The 26,817-nt window shown below is 38.8% G+C and overlaps 1 protein-coding gene across 8 annotated transcripts in view; it reads right to left on the bottom strand.

Moving 5' to 3' along the window:
* The window catches only part of plch2a (phospholipase C, eta 2a), a 160,336-nt gene that overhangs the window by 34,546 nt on the left and 98,973 nt on the right, over nucleotides 1-26,817 (bottom strand). For all 8 annotated transcript variants that reach the window (XM_065247805.1, XM_065247804.2, XM_065247809.2 and 5 more), the window contains one exon: nucleotides 314-460. In XM_065247805.1, coding sequence (XP_065103877.1) covers nucleotides 314-460 — 147 coding nt within the window. The remainder of the gene's footprint in view (nucleotides 1-313; nucleotides 461-26,817) is intronic.

Below are 26,817 nucleotides of genomic sequence, written 5' to 3'. Positions count from 1 at the left end.
ATGACAGATAATGGTTTAGATCTTTCCCTCAGTGATCACACAAATCTCCGTCAGAGATTCAGATGAGATTTCTATAATACACAGTGATTATTGTGTGTGATTATGCATATATAAACAGCTCTCTATGGTCAATATGAAAGTGGATGCGTGGACTTTCATAACTAAAATCTGTATGTTATTTGTTACGCTATATACCCACTTTAGTGTACAGCTGTATATTTTCCTCTCGGTCTGAATAAATTGAGGTCAGTGTGTAATGAATAAAACAGATAAGTATAAAGAACGTGAATGACTGTGGACCCCTGGCACTTACTTTTGGCTTTCTCGTTCTTTCTGGAGGGCCGCCAGCGAATGCAGGACTTGTGCTCGTCCAAGTAAAAAAAACGCACCAGACCTTTGGATCCACCGCGCAATTTCAGCATCTGAGTCCCTGTCTGCATGCAGCCCATACATTTCTCCACTGAGAGAGAGAGAGAGAGAGAGAGAGAGAGAGAGAGAGAGAGAGAGAGAGAGAGAGAGAGAGAGATTTTTACAACAACCCCTAAAAAATCAACACAATTTATGCCCTTAAAATGTTTACAATATGTGCAGTGCATAAAAAACCCTAACCAGATCCAGCTCGTACCCAGAGAGAGGCACGTATATTTTTAGGGTTTCAGAAAGTGGAGGTTAAGTTTCCTGCTTCACATAAGATTACTGGAACAGCAAATCTGAGTGTATTTCAGCATCTCTCAGAGGAGCAGTCATCCATCAAAACATCTGACAGACTCAACATACGTGGATATCTTGACTGTGACCTTTATAAACCCCACTGAAATCCAATATGTTTCATTCTCAAACATCCCTTTAACACGGCCTGGCAAGATTGAATGATTCACATATTGAGCTCTTATGAAAACACATTCATGAATCTGAGATATGTGAATGCTCATTGCAATCTTTACTCTTTGTTATAGATTTGCATGTTTAGTTCACAACGGACACACAGTTTTAATATCGACAATCTACACAAACTGATTTTTCAACATTGTAAAGAAAACTGCAGAATGAATGAAACGATCAAGTAAAGTTTACTTCATACTACAACATGATTTCTAGAAATACATGACACTGTCAGATAGTATCCAAAGAAGATATCATCCATCTTTTATTTCTCTGTTTGTTTTGTTGTTGTGGCTGGCAACGGGAGCTACTTGGCGCTTCCGTGACATGAGGCCAAAGGTTTGGGGATATCAAGTTACAGTACGTTGCGCAAGTTACGTTGCCACGTCTCGATTCAACTCGATGAATATAGATTATATAGAATATTATACAGTATTATATTAGAATATATTAGAATACAGACCGAATGAATGAATGACAGGCTCGCCTCTCGCTCCTTGGTAACATCGTGCAAGGCAAAAAAAGGTTGACATCTAGTGGAGAAGACTCATAATAAGATTAACGTTAATCTTACGTTCAATGTTTGCTGAAATAAAATTGGAAAAAAATCGATTCATGGCATGTATATGTTTTTTTTATTTTGTTTTTAATGACCCGCCCCAACCCGCCCCGCATTAAAGTTACAATTTCTTTACCTGCCCCAACCCGACCCTCGGGTTACCCGCTGGGCCAGCAGGTTATGAGACCACCCACGCATCACTACTGTGGTGGGTAACATTGAGCTGCCATAGTACTGTATGTAAGGAATAATTGACAACAGGCCGTGGTAATGAGGCGATGGGTGGTAACAAGGCACGACGAGAAAACACACTGTGGTTGTGCATTATTTTCAATTATACCACGGCTCTCTGGAATGCTTGATTCTGATTGGTCAGTTGAGACATTTGCAGGTTCGTTCTTTTCAAATAATAACCGCTCCAAAATAATAACGCATAGCCGGTACTACTTGCACGAGTAAAATCGCTCCGCGCCAATAAAGATCAATAAAGATTACTGTTTGGCGCCATCTTGTGACAAACACTCGACAACCACGACAAGACACAGAGAGCTTACTGAGACTGAACTTGACAAAATAGAGCATGACAGCTACGAAGCCAACACACAAAAAAATACAGAATGGGCATTAAAACTTCTCAAAGACTGGCTAAAAGAGAAAAAAATGGAGACAGACAAGTATGAAGCAGAGGATCTTAATAAGGTATTACGATCATTTTATGCATCTGTGCAAAGTTTCGCGGAAGGATAAAAATGTTAATTTAAAACAAATATGCCAATAAAATGTTTCAAATTCATATTCATGTCCAGTTTTTTTTCTTCTGTGGCAAGTAGCCGTGTAATAAGCGGGATAATGTAGAGGCAGCCGGTAGTTATTGGGAAATAAGCCCCGACAGTGTGATCAGGACCCGACGCGAAGCGGAGGGTCTTGTATCACACTGAAGGGGCTTATTTCCCAATAACTACCGGCTGCCTCTACATTATCCCTTACTTATACCACGGGGATGTTTAATGCTTTATTCTGATTAGTTGAGAAATGTTTTACGGGTATGCATTATTTTTCTATAAACACACATCTGACCTGTCAAATGTCCTAAAAAAACACAAGAGCAATGTTTGTGGTAACTGTGGTATAAAAGGAATAATTGTCTTTTGAATTGTTTGAACATAATGCACACCCGCTTCGTACAACATTGCTACCTTAGGTGTGCATTATTTTAGAATAATTCAATGGCCTGTTGTCAATTATTCCTTATATAATGGAAAGGACCAAAGTCAATTATTCCTCTTATACCACAGTTACCACAGTCATTGCTCTGGTGGTTATTTGAAAACATTTGACAGGTCAGGTGTGCGGTTATCAAAAAATACTGCATACCCGTAAAACATTTCTCAGATAATTAGAATAAAGCATTCAACTGCCCTGTGGTATAAGTACCTAATATTGTTCGAAAAACATGGTTATACATGTTATTATGGCCAAGGACTAACATGATACTGTACAGTACCAAAACAACTTCTTATAACCATTGTCATACATTTTGTTAAGTGGTCCGGTGTAATAGAAAGTGAAAGTGTGGAAAAGTGATAGAGGAAACGAGTTGAGATCTGCAGTGTGCTCAGTATTTGATAACAGCAGATCTGGCTTCATTGAAGAAGTTTCCTCAGAGAACAGATTGCTGTTATATAAACACCAGATGAACAGAGAGACGATTATATAATAATCAGAGATGAGGACACAATACACCAACATTACTGTTCTGTGTATTTATATGTACCGAGCTCATTTCTTTATTACTGATAGATCACTACTGTCCTCTATATCTTCATGTTAATCCAGGTCTAAGTAATTGATTCACTTCTGTCATTAGTTTATTTTTAAATGGCAGTACAGGATTTAATATGGTAAACTAGTGCAGGATTAAAAACCACTGATGGTATAATATACTGTGATCTCAGTAGTGAAAAACATCTCTGTACTGGTGTTTACAGTAAATATGAATTTAGTTTAGTAAAGTTATATCAGACTGAAAATACTTTAATAACAGAAGCCTAAAACAATGACTGTTAGTTAACATTAACCTGTACATCTACTGTAAGTTTATCTGATAGTTAGTTGAAAAGGTTACTTTTTAAAAAGGGACATTTTACAACACTATTTTAAGATGTCTAATAAATCTTTGGTGTCCCCAAAGTACGTATGTGAAGTTTTAGCTCAAAATATCATAATAGATAATTTATAATATCATGTTAAAATTGCCACTTTGTAGGTGTGAGTAAAAATGTTCCATTATGGGTGTGTCCTTTTAAATGCAAATGAGCTGATCTCTGTACTACATCCAGTCCCGTGGTTGGATAGTGCAGATTAAGGGGCGTAATTATCCCCTTCTGACATCATAAGGGGAGACAAATTTCATTGACCTATTTTTTCACATGCTTGCTGAGAATGGTTTACCAAAACTAAGTTAGTGGGTTGATCTTATCACATTTTCTAGGTTGATAGAAGCACTGGGGACCAATGTTGTTTTCGTCAACTATGACGACAACAAAATGATTTCGTTGACACATCTATTTTTTATGACGCTAACGCGACGACGACTAGCTAAAAATGTCTCTAAAGGTGACGAAAACATGACGAGACGCTTTCAAGTTTCCGTTGACGAGACGAGACGGAACGAAAATGATTATAAGTCTGACGCTCACAATTCATATCATTTCTGCCAATTTCGCGTGAAATCTGTCTGTTTTTAGCTAAAAAGTATCAGCAATGCTGCCGCTTCCTGTCCTTGTTTTGGGTCAACTCTCGCTGCGTCCCAAACCGCCTACTTATATAGTAGGCAAAGAGTACGAGAAGTAGTGCTTTTTGCCTACTATATAGTATGGAAGTATGCGCACGCGCACCAGATTTCAAACAACAACAACAACACACACCTGCGGCTGTGGTGAGTTCGAAGGACCGTGGCGGTGACGCCAATAAATGGAAACAACGAGATGATTTATGGACATTCTCTCAGTATAATCCATCAAAAATAAAAACGGAATGCATATTTGGAGACAACGGTAAATGTGGCCACAAACTAGGTGGGAAGAATACCACCAACCTCAAGCGGCACCTGAAGGCTCATCACGCTAAATTTTTTTAAAGGTACTAACAAGTCACGCTGTTAACATATCATATACATTCAATTTTACTCAACATTCGCCTTGTGACACATTTCATGGTAAGCTTAAGGTTTTACATGTATCTACTTGTCAAACCTAAGCCCATTTCCAATACTTTTTGTGGTGTATTTAAATAACAAGGCAAGGCACTTTTTAACCATTTTACTAAAATTGACTTAAACTTGACTAAAATCTTTTTGCGTTTTCGTCGATTAAAACTTGACTAAAACCTTTTTGTGTTTTGGTCGACTAAAACTTGACTAAAACTATCAAGTTTATAAGTGACTAAAATGTGACTAAAACTAAAAAGCATTTTCGTCCAAAAGACTAAAACTAAAAGGGCTGCCAAAAACAACACTGCTGGGGACCCAATTATAACACTTAGACATGGAAAAATTCAGATTTTCAAGATATGCCCCCTTATAAAATTATAAAAATTGCATATTATTAAACTTTAATGAAAGATTAAAAAAAATTGATGTATCTTATCTTAAAATGAAAAGATTTTTTTGCCCTAAAGAGCATTTTAGGATCTGTTCTCAGTGAAGTTATGGCAGATAGTGTCAGTGAATCTCAAACAGCCGGGTGAGATGAGGTCTAATAAACTGATCCGATTCTCGACAGCGGGGTTTGGCCGAAGCGCTTTTTGATTGCACGAAAATACATGTTTAGTGAATATATCCCGTGTTGAGCAAAGCATCCGTACGCAAGAGTTTCCCGCATGGTGCCTGATCAAATACGCTCCTTTAGTTGGTCTGAAACGGTTGCCATGGATACCAGGTTCAGGGCTGAAACGTTTGAGAAATCCGAGTAGCAAAGCTAAACCTCACCTTCACTGGGATGTTACTCATTGAGCAGCTTAAATAATTACTATATACTCAACTGACTCGAGAACACCGTTTCAGCCCTTATCAATGACACTGTACAGGACAAAAAACAAACGGGTTTGAGATGAGTACAAGAAGGTGAGTACATGATTCATTCAGGTGAACTATATACATGTAACCCCTGACAGAGTGAATGTATGTCAGAGTAAGGTAAACCTCTCACACTTCAGGGTATTAAAGCTTAGAGGGATTGACCATATGTCACCTCTCATACACACAGGTGCCGTTCAATCACGGCACACAAACCAAGTCGGCCGTCCCGATGTCTGAACACGTCTATGAAACCAAATGTCAATGTGGGGATTCGTAAACAGACCAAAAAGGAAAGCAAGATGTAATATTGTGTGACAGCAATGACATTTAACTTTTTATTTATTCTCTCATTTTTATTCAATCAGTTTGAGATTCATATGTATGCATTGTATGCTGATATTTGCTCTAGTATGAGTGACTATTTTATCTTCTGAACTACAGCAGGTCCATCATTACATCTCTATCAAACCTCACTTTTATTCATATTATACCAAACATCATCATATTCTCTAATGCGATACAAATTGAAAACAATCAATATTACCATTAAAAAACATATTTTGGTAGACACTGAGTTCGTTTGTCTATTTCATGTTTTGACAGTAAGTGTGGTCATAGAAACATTGAGAGAATAATAATAATAATAATAATTCGCTACATTTATATAATGCATTATTGTGAAGCACGCAAAGCACTTTACATATGGGGAATTTTTCTTAACCATCACCATTGTGCAACATCCACCTCATGCATATTGCATCAGAATGCCCACAACACACCAGCTTATTAGTGGATAGGAGACAGAGTGATAAGTGAATAAGTATATATGAGATGATGATTAGTAGGCCGATGGGCAAGTTTGGCCAGGATGACGGGGCACACCCCTACCCTAAATCCTAGGAATTCTAACGACCACAGAGAGTTTCTCTGTTTAACCCCGCCCCCCAAGGGAGGGTGCCTTTGACAGTATAGTGTCCCCATCACTATACTGGGGTGTTATGCTGCCTTTACACCAGCCGCGGTAGAGGCCTCAAGCGCGAGTTATTTCAATGTTAAGTCAATGTGAAGACGCGTTGATGCGCGTCTGGAGGTCTCGCTACACAAATGAGGCGTTTAGCGCGGCAGACGCAATTCCATATCATTCGTGCTTCTAGTTTGCGCTAATGGTGCGAATTGAGCATCTGGCACGGTACGCGCAAATGGTGCTTTTTGTGCATTTTGTGTTTTGCGGCTGACACCCGAGTTGAAAAATGTGAACTTTGGTGGATTTTCACGCCGCATTGACCAATCAGGAGCCTGCTTGCTGCTGTGGCAGCAGCCCCGCCCGGAGTCACTCATTCAACATAGAGGAACGCTTGATATTGTCCGTAAGCAGTCATCTGAAACTATACGACACAAGTTCTTATTTCTATAGAGACAGGAATAAAAAGGACCTCCCTTGCAAGAGTGTCAGTGAGGACTTTGGGCAACCTGGTAAGTTGTAAATACACATTTCACTTTTGAGTCACGTGACGTTTATCGACCCGCGGCATTCCCGCCGTTTTTTAAACTATTTCCCCCCCATAGTAAGTTGACCAAATACAAACCGGTAACTCTCTGAAAAAAATGGCCGATCAACATCAGTCATCTTGCAAACAAACAACCGCATAGCACTTGCCCCTCCCACAAGAAGTGGATTTCGCCTCTGACGCGCGTCAAATGTTTGCTTTTTTCAACGCGTCTACTTCGCTCCAGGCGCGCAAATGCATTCAAAATGTTCAAGCAGAAAACTAGGCGTGGTAGACGTGAATTTGACGCCTCAACCGCGGTTGGTGTAAACGCAGCATTAGGACCAACACTAAAAAAATTATTCATTCAATTTACTTAATTTTTTTAAGGTAAGTGGTTGCAATCAATGTATTTAAGCTACATTTAAACAACAACAACAAAAAAAATAGAAAAATGAAATAAAATAAAAAACTTTTGTTTAAATGTAGCTTAAATAAATTGATTTCAAGCACTTACCTTAAAAAATTTTGTAAAAATTTTTCTGATATCTCTGATGAAGCCAACATGGAAGTGACTCAGGGGCTGTCCACACGGAGACACGTATCACTGTATACGTATAAATTTGTTATCGTATTGGCGTTTCATCCACACGGATCCGGCGTTTGGGAGACTGAATCCGCTATTTTTTTAAACCGGGTCCTAAAGTGGATAAATCTGAAACCGACACCCTTGCGGTTTCGTCTGTACAACCAATCCGTATATTTTGTGAAGCGAAAACGTCATCACATCACGTGTCGGAAGCGTCACACGTAACAGCAACAACAATAACGGCGGACTACGTGATTCGATTAAATCGATAAAAATCGATTACTAAAAGTGTTGGCAACGAATTTCATAATCGATTCGTTGTGTCGCGTGACGCAGAGACGTTTAATAAAAAAAAGGAAAAACTTCAGTTAAGCGCGGAGCGGAGTGAGCACACTCGCACTGCGTCCCAAACCACCTAATTCGATACTATATAGTAGGCAAAGAATACCAGAAGTAGTGCTTTTCGCCTACTATATAGTATGGAATCATGCGGTTTGGGACGGAGCGTCGGTCTCTCTCGCGCACTGTTGCTTGCAGAGTTCGGCGCTTCATAGACAGGGCGGAGAAAAGACAGGGCGGCGAAAAGACAGGGCGGCGGAGAAAAGATAAAAAAACAGCAAAGGTAGAGGAAAACCACATGTCAGTGTTTTACTCCTCCCAAACGTAAGCGCGTCACCTGGAAGCCGGCAAAGAGGTAAACAAACAAAGACGACACGCTTTTGCTTTATGGAGCGACGACAGCGAGTAAAAAAAGTTTCTAGAACGAATAAAAAAACTCCAATTATATTAAACAAAAAAATAAAACGTTGAGAGAGAGTTGTATGAACGCGTTTACCCGTCGTGGACCTGTATGTTAAATCATCGCGCCGTCACTCTCCTGCTGTTCTGTACTGCGCGCTCCAGCTCATGCCGAGCAAGGAGACGCGCGTGCCCGGCCCAACATACAGTACATCATACAGTAAGTGCCGCCTGTTGTTGCATAAACATCGTCTTACATTTTTTAAGGTGAAGTAATGAATGGTGTATTTGCATTTTGCGCGGGAGTAGAAGACGCATCTTCCGTTTTCACAAGACGCATTTATGTGGCCAAATGTAAATGGAACAGTTTTAACAAATGAGATATAGGTATCTGATCAGAGAAAACACATAAAGTCAAATATAAGGTACAAAGCTGTCACTGGGGCAGTACCCTTTATAAAAGGTCCTAATATGTGCCATTTAGGTACAAATATGTATCTTTGAACTGCCAATATGTACTTTTGAAGTAATAATATGCACTTTTTGGGTACAAAGGTGTACCTTTTTGAAAGGGTACTGTCCAGTGACAACTTTTGTACTTTTATTTCTGAGAGTGTACTCGTACACTATCTTTTTGATCCCATCAAGAGAGGCTTCTTGATGGGAAATGCATCATAAAAAAGTCTATATATTTGGCAGATGTAAAGCATACATGTGTATTTTTTTGTGTTGGTCCATTTTTATTTTATTTTATTATTATTGTAACAGCTCAGGTGTGTTCAAGGAGCAACATGTTTATGCAATTTCTTCTCTTTTAGTTCTGTTTTGCATAAGGGGTTGGAAATGAATGCTTTTCTTGTTTTTTGTTTTTTATCCGATTCATCGATTAATCGAACAAATAATCGGCAGATTAATCGATTATTAAAATAATCGTTAGTTGCAGCCCTAGGTGATTGTGTTCGTGCTACAGAAGCTACTAAAGCCTACTAGCTTTATTACAGCGAAATCTATTGCTTCTATGCAATTGTGGTGACCAACAAGCGATAATGGACAACACCATACGTTGGTTATGCACATGCTCAAAGTCTTCTTCTCCGTGTATAGTGTATATCTGTGGCAGAATTACAGCGCCCCATACTGGTCTGGCATATATACTACACCGCTTTCAGTCGGTTTCAGTGGTTTCGTGTTTATGGATAATTTTTTTAGAGCAAGGAAAAAAATGATCGGATAGGGAATGCACCGGCTTCGTGTGGACATAGCCTTAAACTGCAATTCATGGACTGGCCGCTAGAGGCTGACTCCAAAAGGGAGTCAGTTCCCATATTTAAAATGGCCAACTTTACAGCAGAAATTAATATGTTTACAGCCTGTTACAAAACGTGATTTTGGTCTATATAGCAAATTTTGCCCTTCATAACAACTGTGAGGGGGGTGAATTTTTTTGTAACTCATCCGATTCAATTATATTAAGTCTTAAAGTTCTGCATAATTAAGGGTGCGGCCACTTGAGTGACGGTTGAACAGCCACTGCTGTCACTAGAGTCAAACTAGGCGGGCGTGGTTTCAGCAATCAGCCACCTCAACTTTACCAACGTCCCACCGTGAGTGATGCGCAGTGACGCGATGCTAAGATGGCGACAACAGGCAACAACAACCATTGGCTCCAAAAAAGCTCTTCACAAACCTATGGGTGACGTCACAGACACTACGTCCATATTTTTACAGTCTATGACCCACACAGACCACGGGGTGACCCCCCTGCTGGTCTCACTAACACCTCTACCACCAGCAACCTAGTTTTCCCAGGAGGTCTCCCATCCAGGTGTTGACCAGGCTCAACCCTACTTAGCTTCAGTGGGCAACCAGTGTTGTGCTATGATATGGCTGCTCGACATAGAAAGATCAGACAATAAAATGAATCGGAAGAAAAGATGTTTAACTAAAGTAAAAGTCATTTGCAATCCTCTGTGGTGGAATTACATTATCATCAAAGCTCAACATGTATTAAATATAACCTACAATAGAGATTGATCTCTTAATCATTTATGGACATGCACATCTTTATTAGGGCCATTCATGTAAAATGTTAATCAAGTAAAGATGATCAAAATGCACATAACTATCAGACTCTCTGACCTGTAGTGTAATAAGCGATTTTCCTACTACAGTATATCTGTCTGAAGAAACACATATCAGAATACATAGAGATCTTCAGAGGAATACTTCAATGCTGCTTTACTTGTAAGTCCTGGGGTAAAATGCCAAATAAACAGCATTTTATTCCAGCAAAATGAAAGTAAACGCTTTAACACTTAAAGAAATGATAATGAAAAAATGTGATATATTAAAAATAAAACAAAAGTATGACCATCAAACAGGTGTGATATGAATCTACAAATCAAAGTGATTATCGTGTTATAGAAAATGTTTTGAAAGATTCATAAGTCAAGCATTTCAAGCCCCTAAACAAAGTCTGTACAAATATTTGTCCAGGTTATTAATTCTTACCAAATAAGCCAAGCTTCCATTTGGATCCATATACAGTACTGTCCCAAGTCCAGAAGAAACCTGCCATCAGTCGTGATAGGGTGAGCCTGTGCCCTCGGGTCTGATGGGTCATTGATCTTCCCGCTCGGGTGGGCTTCACTTCAGCCACTAATGCTGGAGGTGCCACGACAGCAGCGACCTGACCGGCACGAACAGCGGCAGCACACATCACCCCTCACTCCTTCTTACCGTCTTTCTTGACTACTGAGTTTATATCTTTACACTCACGCTAGCAAATAAATGTCTAGACCGAAAATATGTCTAGATCGACCCCATCCAACAATGATCCTGAGAAAATCTGAGACCAAGATCCAAGAAAACCTGTATGTCCAAACGCGGAGCATGTGATGATGGGACAGACCTCAGAACAGTTTCAACTCTCTAATGGAATGCACTGAGAGATGCTCTACTAGTAAAGACACTGACCTATTGACTGACCAACACCTGTCAAACAGACACTTAAATCCCCTCAACAACAGTAATCCAGGTCTAGAGGATTAATAAAGCTTAAACCACAGCACAAACAGGCAGAGAGAGATAGAGAGGAGGGTTAATCTGTTATTTTTATAATGAAAAAGAATCAAGATTAGTTTCCTAACCACTGATGTCTGACATTTAAACAAAGACATGACACTGAGCATTTCAGACAGCAAGAAAATCATACAGATGTTTCCCTTTGTAAGTCAGGAATGACGATTGGATACTGAGACTCCTAACCATATGTTAAGCTTTTTGTACATACATGACTGATATCTCAAATTATCTGGGTTGGTAAACAAACATACGTTACTGCTTTTAGTGAACTTGACTGTTAAATTCTGTGTTTACACTGCAATAAATGACTTTCTTACTTAGTATTTTTGTTTTCAGTCCAAATATCTAAAAATTCTTAAATCAAGATGCATATTATTGATGAGCAAAATGACCTAAAACAAGCAAAAATTTTCTTGAATAAAGTGTTTAAAAAATGTTGAAGATTTTTTGTGTCTTAAGCACAAATTCACTTAATTTGTTTTTGTCTAAAAACTAGACTTTTCTTTGGCCATTTTGCTAATCAACAAAATGCATGTAGGAGACAGTGAGCAAGTGCAGTCCAGTTGTTCCAAGCTTGCCTCTCCCCACATTCAATTGGACAATGGAAAATGTGTACCCGTTGTGCGCTTTTTCACTCTGAGCGCTCCTTCAAAAACGTGTGGTGCAGCAGGCGGCAAAAAACCCGCAAGGCATTTGGCAGCAAGAAACACAAGGCCTTTGGCGGCAAAAATGCAAGGATTTTGGCAAAAAAAGCAAGGCGTTCAGCGGCAAGAAGTTTGGGGGCAAAAAACGCTAGGCTTTCAGCAGCAAAAAACGCTAGGCTTTCAGCAGCAAAAAACACAAGGCATTTTGCGGCAAAAAATGCAAGGAGTTTGGCAGAAAAAAAAAAAACGCAAGGGATTCGCCGGCAAAAAAATGAAAGGCGTTCGGCGCAAGAAAAATGCAGGGAGTTTGGAAGCAAAAAAAAAAACGCAAGCCGTTCGGCGGCAAAAACAGCAAGGACTTTGGCAGCAAAAAAAAGCAAGGTGTTTGACGGCAAAAAAGCAAGGTGTTCGGTGGCAAAAAAACATGCAAGGCGTTCAGCGGCAAAAAATTAAAGGAGTTTGGCAGAAAAAAAATGCAAGCCGTTCGGTGGCAAAAAATGAAAGGCGTTCGACAGAAAAAATTGCAAGGGGTTCGGCAGAAAAAAAATGCAGGGAGTTTGGCAGAAAAAAAACACAAGGCGTTCGACACAAAAAAATGCAAGGCGTTTGGCAGAAAAAAACACAAGGTGTTTGCAGCAAGAAATGCAAGGCGTTCGGCGGCAAAAAATCCAAGGCGTTCTGTGGCAAAAAAAAATTCAAGACGTTCAGTGGCTAAAAAATGCACGATATTCGCCAGCAAAAAACCCAAGGTGTACAGTGACAAAAAATGCAAGGCGTTTGACAGGCATAACACTCACTGCCCATAGAAAATCATTCAAAAAAAGGCGCCTGCAACTGCCATAAATCTGTTCTATGTGATCAACCCCTAAGAAAGTCATTTTTTGCAGTGCTGTATGAAAGTCACAATAAGGTCAGAAGAGACTCTGTATCAGTCCATTAGGACGAATGAACACAGTTTCACTAGACATCTTTCAAACACATTAACTTGAGGAAAAAATGTAAGCAAAAGAAAAAAATCCATGTATAGCCCCCATAGCCCAAACATTTCTTTAACTAATATACTGTAAGGTGATTAAAAACCTTCAGCTACTGTTTAATCAGAGGTAAAATGGGTTATACTGATTCATTATTTTGGATCATAAATATAATGACCTAAATATAAAAGCAATACAAAAACAATTAGACTGCTATAAATCTTAGTCATTTACATTACACAACAATTCATTGCTCCCCTGCTTACTACATCACCTTCATTAAAGCAATGCCTTATTTTACATTTTGGCGGCATCTTTCATAAGTCATCCTTTATTCCTAGATGACATTTTCACAGTTTTAACATAACAAGTAATGGTAGTAAAGGCCATGACAGCATTATTGCTGATACGAGTGAAGTCTATACAGATGCTCAGTGTTAAAGAGAATACAAGCCAGTATAGGGTTATTGTTGTGTAGTAGTTAAAGGCGCTCTAAGCGAATTGAAGCGTTTTAGACCATAAAACATTTTTTGTTACATACCGGAAACATCTCCTCACTATCTGCTTGCTGCCTGTCCGCTGATCAAACTGTAAAAAAACGCAATCTCTGTAGACAGCCCAGGCTTCACAAACGGCAATAACAACAAGTGGCCAAACCTAGCATCACAAAACAAATCAAAGTATTCCAGCCAATAAACGACAAAAAGGATTTGGGGGTGGGGGTTGGGCGCGTTCATGAAAGCATGGAAGGGAGGGGGAGGAGTTAGCTACGCTCCGTCTGTTTGAAAACAGTTTCAAACGTCAACAATAACTAACGTCTCGCAGATTCGCTTAGAGAACCTTTAAGTCTCAGGCCTGGTAAACACTGAGAGATGAGAGTTACCAATCAGAAGCACAACAGTTGACAAGAGTTTAATGTGAATGATGACCAGCGTTCAGTGTGTGCTGACATGATCTGATACACTTAAATACTGTCCTGCAGTACAGCAGATTAGAGCTGCAAATTTCGACTATTTTTTCAACCGATTAGTCTATCGATTATTTTTTTCGATTAATCGAATAGTCTAAATAAAGATTTTTTTTTACAAATAATAAATGTAACATCTGCTATTAATGCCAACATTTTATTGAAGCATTTTCTCAATTAAACAAATACACAAACAGTGCCAGTGCCAAGGAAAATATAACAAATCACATAAAAACAAGTCCAACATTAATTCAGCCTAACATAAACAGTGCAAAAGGGGCATTATTCACCTTAAACAAATAAAATATATTAATATTAAAGAAGTAAAATAAAAATAAATCAAACTGAATAATAACTCCTTATTAATATAAAAACATGTCCTGCTCTTTATTGTTCCAGCCCTAGTGCTAATCATAAACTAATGAAGAGTCATCATTAACTACAAAATGACTCACATGAAATCATTGTTTATTAATACATTAACTAAAAAACATGTCATGTTGTACTTAATGATGACTCTTCACTTCGTTTATGATTAGTACATGCATTTACTCAGCATTAGTTCAGACTGAAGTAAAAATAAGTTCATTGTGATTCATGAACCCTTATTATAAAATGTAACCATTATATTATTACTGTTAATATTATTACTATCAGTAGTAACGTTACTGCATTCTCATTTAGCATCAACTTTAACATTTAACTTTTCTTAAGTCTCGGGTAAATACAAATTTAGTTAGCATGATCTTCTAATATTTTATAAACGGCGTTTACGCTGCTGTTACTTTAAATAAACGCATGTCAGGAATACCTAACGAGACGAGCTTTTATAATATCTGCGCACATAGCAAAAAAATAAGCTATGGGAACTCCGCGCTGCCAGCTGGCTTTCAGTGCACGCGGGCACATGCCTATCTCAGTGTAACACAGTAACTTATTATTTCATAACTTCTTAATATAAAAAGTTAAACTTGTCCCGCTCTTTATTTACTGTTTCAACATACTGCCCAGACGCGATGCAATGTCGTGTCTGTCAGGCGTCTCGCAGCTCGTATTAAACTAAGATGTAAACACAGCTGTATTAAGCACCATATATGCCTGCATTGATTCTATTGTTGTATAAAAACTTACTGTAAAAATTCAAATACTTACGCTGCCGTCGCGTCATTCTGAGGTCGGAGAGCTCCAGGTTGTTTTCTTTTAAGATGATCATGCACAGATGTTGCGCTGCTGTGGTATGCCATTTCAGTTTTACACAGTATGTGTTTTATTTGGTCTCTGCTTAAAGTATTCCCACACTTTTGATCACGTTCTGGCTGTTTGGTATAACACTTGTATTATCCGGTCGGAGCTGAAGCCGCCTTCATTTGAAAACGTAAACAATGCGACGCATCGACGCATTTCCGGCAAATCGACGTAATTACGTAATCGACGTAATCGACTACGTCGACGCGTCGTTCCAGCCCTGCAGCAGATCACAGCTTATACTCGAATAAATCCTCCAGGTGTTTAATGGTTATTAAAAAAACTGACCAGAGACCCCATTGACTTTCATAGTATTCTTTTTTCCTACTATGGAAGGCAATGGGGCCTCTGTTAATTTTGGTTACAAATATTTTTCAAAATATCTTCCTTTGTGTTTATCAGAACAACATGAGAGTGAGAAAATGATGAAAGAATTATAATTTTTGGTGAACTATCCCTTTAATACACTATATAATCTGACAGCTTTCATTAAACTGTAAGACAGCTGAGGCTGTAAGAACAGAAGAGTAGCACAACGTCTCTGTAGATGTTGTTGAATTACTGAGGTCAACATCAATGGTAACAGCAGCACCTCTCTTATAGTTAAAGGATGCTACAGGAGATCCAGCCATCAGTCTGTCCTCTAAATGACACCTATTATGCCCATTTTTACAAGATGTAAGTCTCAGGTTTGCCCAAAATGTGTCTTTGAAGTTTCAGCCCAAAATACTCCACAGATCATTTATCATAGCATGTCCAAAATGTCATGCTATCAACACTGCATGTCTTGTGAGACTGGTTTGGTTTAATGGGGATTAAGAAAAAAGGACAGGGTGGATTTTTTTCATTGTAGGGTTGTTGTGTTCACACATTTATGTCCAAACACCTTGTAAAAATGGATTTTACATAATATGTGCCACTTAAAGCCCCAACTTAGGTCACAGCAGTTACGTCTGTCACCTTCATCAGAAAGAGCGCATGATCATTTGGTTAAACATTCAGTGTTGTACCACAACTGGACTGCAGACATATTAAAGCAATAAGCCCCGCAAAGCAGTGGGTTACCAGTGCATTTTATAACAGCTAAGGGGCGTGGTTAGGCACGACCCTTAGCTGTAATAAAATGCACTGTAACCCCACTGCTTTGCGGGGCTTATTGCTTTTATAAAACGGTTACTTCATACGCATAGCAGGATTTCATAAAATAAAACACAAATAAGTTGTAATTATGTTAGTACAAATATTACTCTTCCGCCAAACAAAATAGTTCCTCAGAATCAAGTGTGTCTGCAACAGAGCGCAGTTCCCAAGCAACACAGACACAGCAAAGACACAATGAAAATATAAAGACTGTGGTGTTTATTTTATAAATCAACATTCATCTAATTTATACATTAACATTTATATTGTGCAACTGCTGAAGTGATGATCAAATATGCTTGGAAGCATGCTTAACTCTTTCCCCGTCAGCTGTTTTAGTTTAATGCCTTGCAGAAAAATTATCTTCTTTAAATAAACATAAAATATCATATAAATCCACTTTTAAACAACAACAAAAAAATGTTTCCTCCTACCTTCATTTCATTTGTTCTCTTATCGACTCTCAAATTTTCAGCTAAAAGCGGACATAATTTCATTTATGTGAATAACTTTTGTAAGAGATCAGATTCAGAGTCATGATCAAAACTAACACTGTGTTTTTAGTGTTGAGTGAATGCGTCAGTGTTTAAGTTGGGTAAGATCGCCACCTAGTGGATAGCGGAAATATGACTTTGAGGTAGAAACTCCTCAGGGAGAGTTTTATCTTTATTGATGAGATGACTCAACAATATTTATTGACCTTTATCTGGATATCGCCATAATTGTGCAATTGTAGACAAATTGAAAATATGATTCAAGATGGTGGTTTTTATTTTCATAAATCAGTACGCAGCAACAGTGGCGCAGTGATACTTATGTAATACGGTCTGAACCGTGGGTTTACCGGGGTATTTTATCACGGCATATAACGCGTTTCATCAGAATGAAGAACCAGAACTGCCCGTTTTATAATTAAAATATAGTGTGAAAAAATATCTGGAATTCTGTTTATTAACTTTCTCTATCCATATGACAACCGACATAATCCACATGTTTATGAGATGTTGTGTTTGCTGACTAGTAGTTTTTTCTGCCTAGCTTTATATCTACCTAATAATATGCAATATGTGTAAAAACTAATTTAATAGCTCCTAATAGCATTGCTATTTTGAGGCAACTAAAATAGACAATGCCATTGACCAACTAAAACCTGGTCTAAAGTCTGAAGTCAATGGCGCAATATTGTTTTTGTTATTTAATGAGCACGTTAGTAATATGTGTCTATAAAAAAGATGACAACACGTGTTTGTTTATCACACACATGGATGCGCAGCACCCCACAAACGTTTTTAAATATGAAAAAGTAAAGAATTAAAATGTAAAAGATAATTATTGAGTCTCTTGGACGTAAATGAGGATCGATTATGAGACATCAGAAGGCGTAAAGAGCTGCTTCACCTGTAGCCTGGTAAGTAAATAAATGTTTTGCTTTAAACAAATGCAAATATTGCATCTATTTTTTTCAATGCTCCCCCACGGATGTATTGTATATAATGAATTTGTACCTGTGAATATGCTTTTTAAGCAATGCTTTTTTAAAACTCTCAAGGCGCTGTCCGAGTGCTGAAACATTTTGGCTCTCCACACATTTGTAAATTCTTTATCTCCTGTTTGTTACAAATTAAGTAGTTTTAGAGTACAAACCCTTTCTTGTATATTTGTAAATTATTCGTTGAGATTACACTGATCATGTAGGCTATCCATACATTTACAGCAATTAAAAGCCTGATATTTTTACTTCAATGACTGAAAGAAAATGACTTTTAAAGGTTTTAATCCAAAAATACAAACTGGTGGTCTTCTTCCTCCACTTGGTTTTTCAGTTTACAAATTCTGCTTTCTAAATAGGGAATCGGCATAGCACCGGTGCAACTGGCTTTTAAAGGGGATGAGAGCTGAGACTCTCATTGGTTTATTGCACATCACGCCCAAAACACACGCATTACTTATTACAAAAATAGGAACAACCATTTTAGACTGTCTGCTATGCGCTTTAGACAGTGCGCTCAGATCATTAAAATAAGGCCCTGCATTGTACTGTAAATATCAGTAGGCTAGAAGTCATTGTTACCTTTCCATGATGTTCATGAGCAGTTTCTCAAAGTTGCTCATTAGCAGAGGCTCAATGATTTTAATATCCATTTTATGGAACTCCTCAAATGTGCAGGAGTGAGACATCCTGAGAGCAAAACTGAGAAACACATCTACAGCCCACCTACTGCATGACAACTGCAATCTATCTAGAGCAGCTTTCTTTAGATCATTGACACTCATTGTTGTATAATAACACAATGTGCCGGACAAGCGGTATAGTGTTGGTTTATGAAGGTTTGTTACTATTCTGGATGATGTATGGCCACAGCTCACACCAAACAATCAAAACACCAGAAACAAATGCAAACTCTTGCACAACATCAGCTGAATATGCACAAACTATAGTGACTCATTTACATGCAATAAACATTTGATATATGGAAAGGAATTTCTGTGAAAGATGCCAAATAAGTTTTTTTCTTCAGGTTATTGACGTTAATCACTTTTGTCATCTCATAGCAAGGTAGAAAAAGAGAATAGCCTGAAGCAGGATTAGGGACATTTCCTTAAACTGTCCAGTAGAAGAAACAAAACAACATGAGATTTATACAGCAAAAACTCATGACATACACATAAAGTAGTAGAGTCTTAAGAAAGACTGACGTCTCTAAAGCCATTTGTCAAGATCATGTTTCACGTAGGCAATAAAATCTGACACACATTCATAAATCAAACTGTACTTCTGTAGCTCAAATCGCAGTCCTTAAATAAGCTATACTGTACTGAACTGTACAGTCATTAATTCCCATACGAATCTGCTCGTACAGATACAGGACAGACCTCAGAGGACATCTGCTCAGGATAACTCATTAGTTAGTTCAGCTAGACCTACTTTCCTAACGATTCCCTTTAGTAAAGCAGTGAAACGCAATGGTCATCTATCAAGTTTAGGCTTATACTGGAATTAAAACATCTTTGTTGATTTGCTTGTGGCCAAAATGAACCATCAATGAGTTTGAAGAATGGCTCTGAGACTGGATCAGATTTAAACTGAAGAACAGATTGAGATGATAGATGTATTCAGTATGTATGATTGAATAGACTAAGTGTCAGACTCTTTCTCTAGAGGAATTCAACTGTGTATGATGTACAGGTAATGGATTTACTGTCTGCCCAGCCCAAAAGCAAACCCATGGGTACTACACACATGCACACACACAAACACACGCACATTCTGGTTTCCGTGTTTTGTGGGGACATTCCATAGACGTTATGGTTTTTATACTGTACAAACTGTATATTATATTCCCTTCCCCAAACCCTAACCCCAACCATCACAGAAAACTTTCTACTACTTCACATTTTCAAGAAACATCATTCTGTTTAATTTATAAGCTTGTTTCCTCACGGGGACCTCAAAATGTCCCCAAAAGGTCACAAAAATACTGGTATTCCTATCTTTGTGGGTAAAATTGGTCCTCACAACTTGAAAATTACCAGGTACACACACACACACACACACACACACACACACACACACACACACACTCTGGTTTCCATGTTTTGTGGGGACATTCCATAGACGTAATGCATTTTATACCATACAAACTGTATATTCTATTCCCTTTACCTACCCCATTCCCTAACCCCAACCATCACAAAAACCTTTCTTGTACCTTAGATTTTCAATAAACATCATCTTGTTTGATTTATAAGCTTGTTTCCTCATGGGGACATCAAAATGTCCCCACAAGGTCACAAAAACACTGGTATTCCTATCTTTGTGGGGACAATTGGTCCCCACAACGTGATAATTACCAGGTACACACACACACACACACACACACACACACACACACACACACACACACACACACACACACACACACGCACACACACACTGTAGGATCACAAGCATGAGGATGGGTCAGCTTCAGTGATGAGTGATGGGAGTCTGACTGAACAGATGGCATCACAGGGGAAAGGATACGATGCCCTGCTGATAAACTTTCTCCCCGGGTGAAGGTTTGGGAGGGAAGGCAGCTCAAACGCTTTAGTTAGCTAATCCTGTTCTCATTCAATGTGAAGAAACAGTCCTGTTACCCTGCTTACATTTATTCATTTCTTTATATATTTGTGTGTTTCATGTATGTGTAAATCAATCCATATGCCAAAATGAATGTGTTTCTTTGGCACTGTTGATGAGTGACTGTGACTTTGCCAAGCACTGTGTGTTCTTGTATCAACAGTTTACTGTCAAACATTCGTATCATTTCTCCCTTACACTAAACGAAAGCTTAAACCACAGGTAAATCATATTCAATACTGTTTTCTGTTTGTGTAAAATCTGAATGTTGATTGATCAAGAACGATGTCATAAGAAAATAATCGGGAATATATCATAGTAAATCCCACATATAGCAAGATCTACAGAGCGGTAAACACTTCTACAAACTGTTATTAATGTTTTTTTTTCTGAACGTGAGCCGTACAGGTGCACCATACACAACAATGATTGGCTGATGGCATTCACAAGATCATGTACAACCACAAACTTTTACTTGTAACCATCCTGAGCTGTGACCTCAACAGACAAGGAAAATTATTAGTCTATTTTATACAACACAAACAAGTAATTGGCAAAACATCTATTATTTGATCTATACAACTGTATTCTGGTGTTAAAGGGATAGTTCGGCCAAAAATGATATTAAACCCACGATTTACTCACCCCCAAGCCGTCCGAGATGCATATGTCCATCATTTTTCAGAAGAACACATTTTCAGATATTTTAGAAAATGTTTTAGATCTTTCAGTTAATCAAATGTAAATTAACGGGGTCCACTCCTTCAAGTCCAAAAAACGTGCATCCATCCTTCACAAAAGAAATCCAAACAGCTTCAGGATGATAAACAAAGGTCTTCTGAGGGTAAAGCCGAAAGTATACTAGGGACGTCCGCGTATGCGCGCCGTCCGCATGACGTCATTTTTGTCATCAGGAGGGTCCACGGCCGGCCGTGCGGACCGTCCACGTGCAGCCCAAAATTTGAGACCGCGCGGGCAGTGCGCGTACAGTCCGCATACAACAGCGCATGCACGTGAAAATATTTCGACAGGACACTCCACTATAAACAATTATACAAAGGAAATAAACAGCATTTGCACACACTTTCGTTTTTCTTCTTTAATTTTTACTTCTTCCAAGAACAGAAAGCTCTGGAGCATGTTTGTTACTATAATGTTTGATTCCTGTTCTTTGTTGTCTTGTTGTTTGTTCTAAACTGTGTTTGCAATGGTGGATCAGTTACTTTTCTTCACCTATCCTAATGTTTTAATGTACTGTAAATGTCGCCAAATCAGTGCTGCCCTGACGGCCTGTTAGACTAATAATTTGAATAAGAAATCATTTGTATTGCGTATAGTGTCGAACGCGGCCATCCGCGTGTAGCCACAGGGAGTATACTTGAAAGCTGCAGAAAAAAAGTATATCGCGGCCATGATCCGCGCTGTTTTGTTGTAGAAATATCTATATTTAAAACTTTATAAACTAAAAAAACTAGCTTCCGGTAATGATGCCATCTTAGTCGCGTCCGCATTAAAGATGAAAGCTTACGCAGTTTACGAAGGGTTCTGCTCTGTGCCCCCGCATTTAAATATGGATATTTCTACAACAAAACTGCATGGATTACCCTCAGAAGCCCTTTGTTTATCATCGTGGGACCATTTGGCTTTATTTTGTGAAGGATGGATGCACATTTTTTGGACTTGAAGGAGTGGACCCTGTTACTTTACATTTGATTAACTGAAAGTTCAAAGACATTTTCTAAAATAACTGAAATGTGTGGACATATGCATCTCGGACAGCTTGGGGGTGAGTAAATCATGAGTTTAATATCATTTTTGGCCGAACTATCCCTTTAACTGTGATAATATCATGTACATTACTTTCCTGGAGAAACATCCTAACAACATTTCTATAAACCATTCAATAAAGGTTCAGACAAACAAAAATATGTCCGGTCGAACAAAAATCATAACCCCCTTTCTTTATGAGTCCAACATTTACAGATTCTGGAGATGATGGTTGATCTTCTTTTATCTGTGACTGGAGCTCACACGAACACAAATCACCAACACAAGGTTTTACTGTCATCAGCACAAAACATCACAGCCCACATACACCTTTGTGTCGAGCACAGCACTGTTTCTGCTGTACAGCACAAATCTGCAACAAAGCCTTTCTACATAAACAAAAGCAACATTATATTGTTAGGCATCATATCACACATTAAAGGGCCGCTAACCTAGGTGTTTTCAGCAATATAAAAATAGTCTCTGGTATTCCCAGAATGTGTCTGTAAAGTTTCAGCTCAAAATACACCACAGATCTTTCATTATACGATCTTGAACCATTGGTGGCTGCAATGAAAAACGAGCAGTTTTTGTGTGTGTTTCTTTAAATGCATAGAAAGCTCCTGTTCACCTCCCCGTATGTAAAGTAGAGGGTAGCGTTCACACATATGCTTTGGGCTACATCAAAACATGTGTCTGTGGCAGAAGGTTGAATTACACGCTAATAAGGCGGAGTCTGTGAGGCGGTCATGGGTGGGGCGTAATCAATGTGACATCACATTGATAGGGGATCCCCAACAGCCTGTTTTATCTGACTGTTGTGGTTTAAAGGAGATTACACAAAGAAGAATAGACCCTTTTACTGTTTGTACACAATGATGACGTGGCAGCGTATGCGCGCGCATTTAGGCAACGGAAGTATCGTAAGAATCAGCAGTGAAGCAACACAAACAGTAAGTTATTTTTAAAAAGTTGACTTTATGAACATTTTCAACACAGCTACCAGATTCGTGTACTATAGTGGAGTGGATAGAAGACGTTAGCAGATGGCCAAAAATAAAGTTGCCAGATACATATATACGTATATTAGTATATTATATTAGTGCAACCAAACGCAACAACCAGACAATTTGATGCTGGGAAACCGTTTTAATAAACGTTCTGAGTTGCTACCACGTTAGAACCAATGGGGAATAACACTACTTCCGTTGCCCAAATGCGCGCGCAGGCTATTTGATCACGTGAGCTGTAAAAGGGTCTATAGTTGGATTTGTATAATTATGGGATGTTTCTGCACACACACTGGCGACTCATTTTCTGATAGAAACACATTTAAACGTGCATTTTCTAGGTTAGGGGGGCTTTAAAATTGATACAGATTGATAAGGACTTTCGGCCAGATTGACTAAACCACGGCAAACTAGAGAGAGCAATTCCAAGAAAGCGCTGATGGGAGTGGTAATATCTGCGGGTTATTTAATAAAAAGGTGCAAAATAAATAACGTAGGTGGTGCAAAAGCTGATTTCGATAATGACCAACACAATCTACTAAGAGCAGCGCAAATTAGTTCAGGGATGCAAATAAGCAAAGCTGATGATCCTGCAGGTACAGGTGATCTACTACGGGTGTGCCTCATAAGCCTTGAAAAGTGAAGCCTCTGGCTCTTTGATCGCCCCCTGGTGGCTGGCTGCAGTACAAGTCATAAACCCCGCCCTCTCCATTCAAACTAATGGGACTCTGCTCTAAATAAAAAATTAAGATAGTTTTGGTCCTTTCAGGTAGTTGTTATCACGCTGATATATGTTCAAGTGTTCATTATTGTGGTAAGCTTCATTTTAGCATGTAATTTGATGCTATAGAAACGGGGCGTGTCGTTATGATTGGCGTTGTCGAATTGGTCGCGTGAGCGTTTGGGCGGAAGTTTGATACCGCAGCTCCGCCTCTGGCTCCACGGACGATTCCTTCTGCGCATGCCTTGGCTCCAAACTGACATTTTACGTAACATGGCGGCGACCGTGGTCGGACATTTTTGGCTTCAATCATTACAATGGTGGGAGGCGACGTCGCGTAGTCCATCTTTTTTTACAGTCAATGGTTCAGCACCACAGACAGCGCTGCTGAAAATTCGCGGTTTGAAATCCCATCTAATGAAGCCACAGGACACTTAAAATAACTGGAGGACAAAAAAATGAAAGTTTACTAGGAACACTTGTGTGACTTCTCCTTGTGACTCCTCTTTAATTTTCTCCAGCAAATAAAATAGCATGGCTTGGCAAACTATATTTTGAATGATATGTTCCTCGTGTTAAAAAAATCCCCTGCCTTGTACCACACGCTCTCTGATCTCTATGATGCCTCCTCTAGCAGCAATAATTGCAGCCATTTCAAGTGCAAAATGATTTAAGATGTGCTTTTTTCGGCATTAAATAATGGTGCAAATACCAGTAATATCACACATGCAAACATCAGAAAGTAGTTGCGTAAATGATTTAAATAATATCCTCGTATAAATTTTGCGTCTGAAAGGGAAACTCCTAGAAATATATGCTATAAGGTCAGACGCAAAAATAACTCGACCAAAACTTTTCAGTGCTAATTATCCACTGTACGTCTTTAGTTAATTGTGACAGCCATTATTTAATGCAAAAATGATGGTTTGTGCTGGCGAAAGCTGTAAGTAAATCTGGCCAGTGTCAATATGATTTCCTAACATACAATCCTTAGGAATGGTAAATTGTATGAATGCTTATACCTTAAAAATTCTCTTAAAAGCAATAAAAAAATAAGTACTCAATGAGAGGTACGCGTCTTATGAAAGATGACATCATTTTAAAGTTGCACAGAAGTGTTGTTTTATTCCTTTGTGTAAATGATAAAAAAATTACTGCATGTGACACTGCGTGTGTGGAGATGAACTGAAAGTTAAACTTGACCTTCAGCATTTATGTTTCGGTCTCTTCAGATGTTTGTGCAGCTGGAGTAAATCCCCCACAATCCACTGCAAACAGACTTCATTCTGTTATGAAACGCCCACTTTATAAGATCACATCCAGCCCTATACGTAAATCACTTTAGATGAGTGATAAAGGTTGTGAATGCCATTTCATGTTGACTTTAATACCTGTTTATTTGATTTAGATTTCATTGTGTGAAAGGCTCAAATACTCTATTTACATAAAGCTTTATGAAGCAACATAAATCTCCAGACACTGAATGTTGCTGTATTAATAAAGACGGTAGCTTGCGGATCGACTAAACAGAAGAGCCATGCGTTTGAAAATATCCATTATAATAACGAGAGGTTGATATTTGACTGTGGTGGATGTACAGCCGACTGTCAGTCTGCTCAGTTTTCTCCTCCTCACTACTCTCTATCTGATGAAGATGTGTCATGTTAGACAGGAAGGGCTCTTGATCTTTTCACAGGACAGCAGAAGTCACGCTTCACATAAAGTCATCTGAAAACAGTCATACTCCTCCATCTTTAACATCTCAGCTGGGTGAATTATTCTCACTGTTATTTAAAGGTGCAATGTGGGACTTTTAGAAGGATCTCTTGACAGAAATGCAATATAATCTACATAACTATATTATCAGTGGTGTATAAAGACCTTACATAATGAACTGTATAGTTTTTATTACCTTAGAATAAGGCGTTTTTATTTACATACACCGAAGGTCCCCTTACATGGAAGTCGGCGTAGTGTTTCTACGTCGCTCTACAAAGCGCATTTTGTCACTACGTTGTCTCAGACGAGGACATATTTGTCCTGTAGTGGTTATCATAGCTTCTCTATGTGTTTTAAAAAGCACTAATCATCAGAATGATGATTTTACATTTCCTTTGGTGTGTAAGTTTGTGTTGGTACATGTTAACGATATGCAAAAGGTAAAATCCCTCCAAATCGTCTCCAACGTAAATCTCTTTTCTTGGATGACAACAAACACACGGATTGCAGGCAACAATTTACTTCCTTGGCCTGTTGACATGTCCACTTACAGTTCTCACGGACAAGCATTTTATCAACTGGCTATACTCCATACATGACGGACCACGTCTTTCTCATTCGGTCATTCTCCGAGATGTTTTATCAACAGGCTAGTTATCCTCCAGACAGTGACGGTTCGTACCATGTCTTTCTAATTTCGGCTGAGTGCCGCATGTGCCCGCTCGCGGTGTGAAGAGGGTCCGCGCTATTCTCCGAGATGCACTTGACAGCCTTTTTGCAGCGATTTTTTGTTTGTTTGTTAGGTTTTTTTTAACAACCTAGTTAAGGCGGTAGGGTTTCCCAGCTTAGGGGGGCCGCCCGGACTGAAAAAGTGCTGCGGGAAACCCTGGTAGTACTGACGATATTAACTCCTGATAGCACTGCATTGTGAGCAAATATTTCAAACATGGTAAGGAGCGTCACATTTCCGGTTGACGTAAGAAGTATTTAGGCAAATCACAACATACAGATTAGCTGGCCAGTCAGAGGACACTGCAAAATCAACACGTTTCAGGGAGGCAGGGCATAGAGAAGCAACAATAATGTACGGTAT

Source organism: Paramisgurnus dabryanus, chromosome 11, assembly GCF_030506205.2.
Source record: "Paramisgurnus dabryanus chromosome 11, PD_genome_1.1, whole genome shotgun sequence".
Taxonomy (NCBI): domain Eukaryota; kingdom Metazoa; phylum Chordata; class Actinopteri; order Cypriniformes; family Cobitidae; genus Paramisgurnus; species Paramisgurnus dabryanus.
Note: the sequence above shows the minus strand (reverse complement) of the source record. Positions and strands in the feature narration are given on the sequence as shown.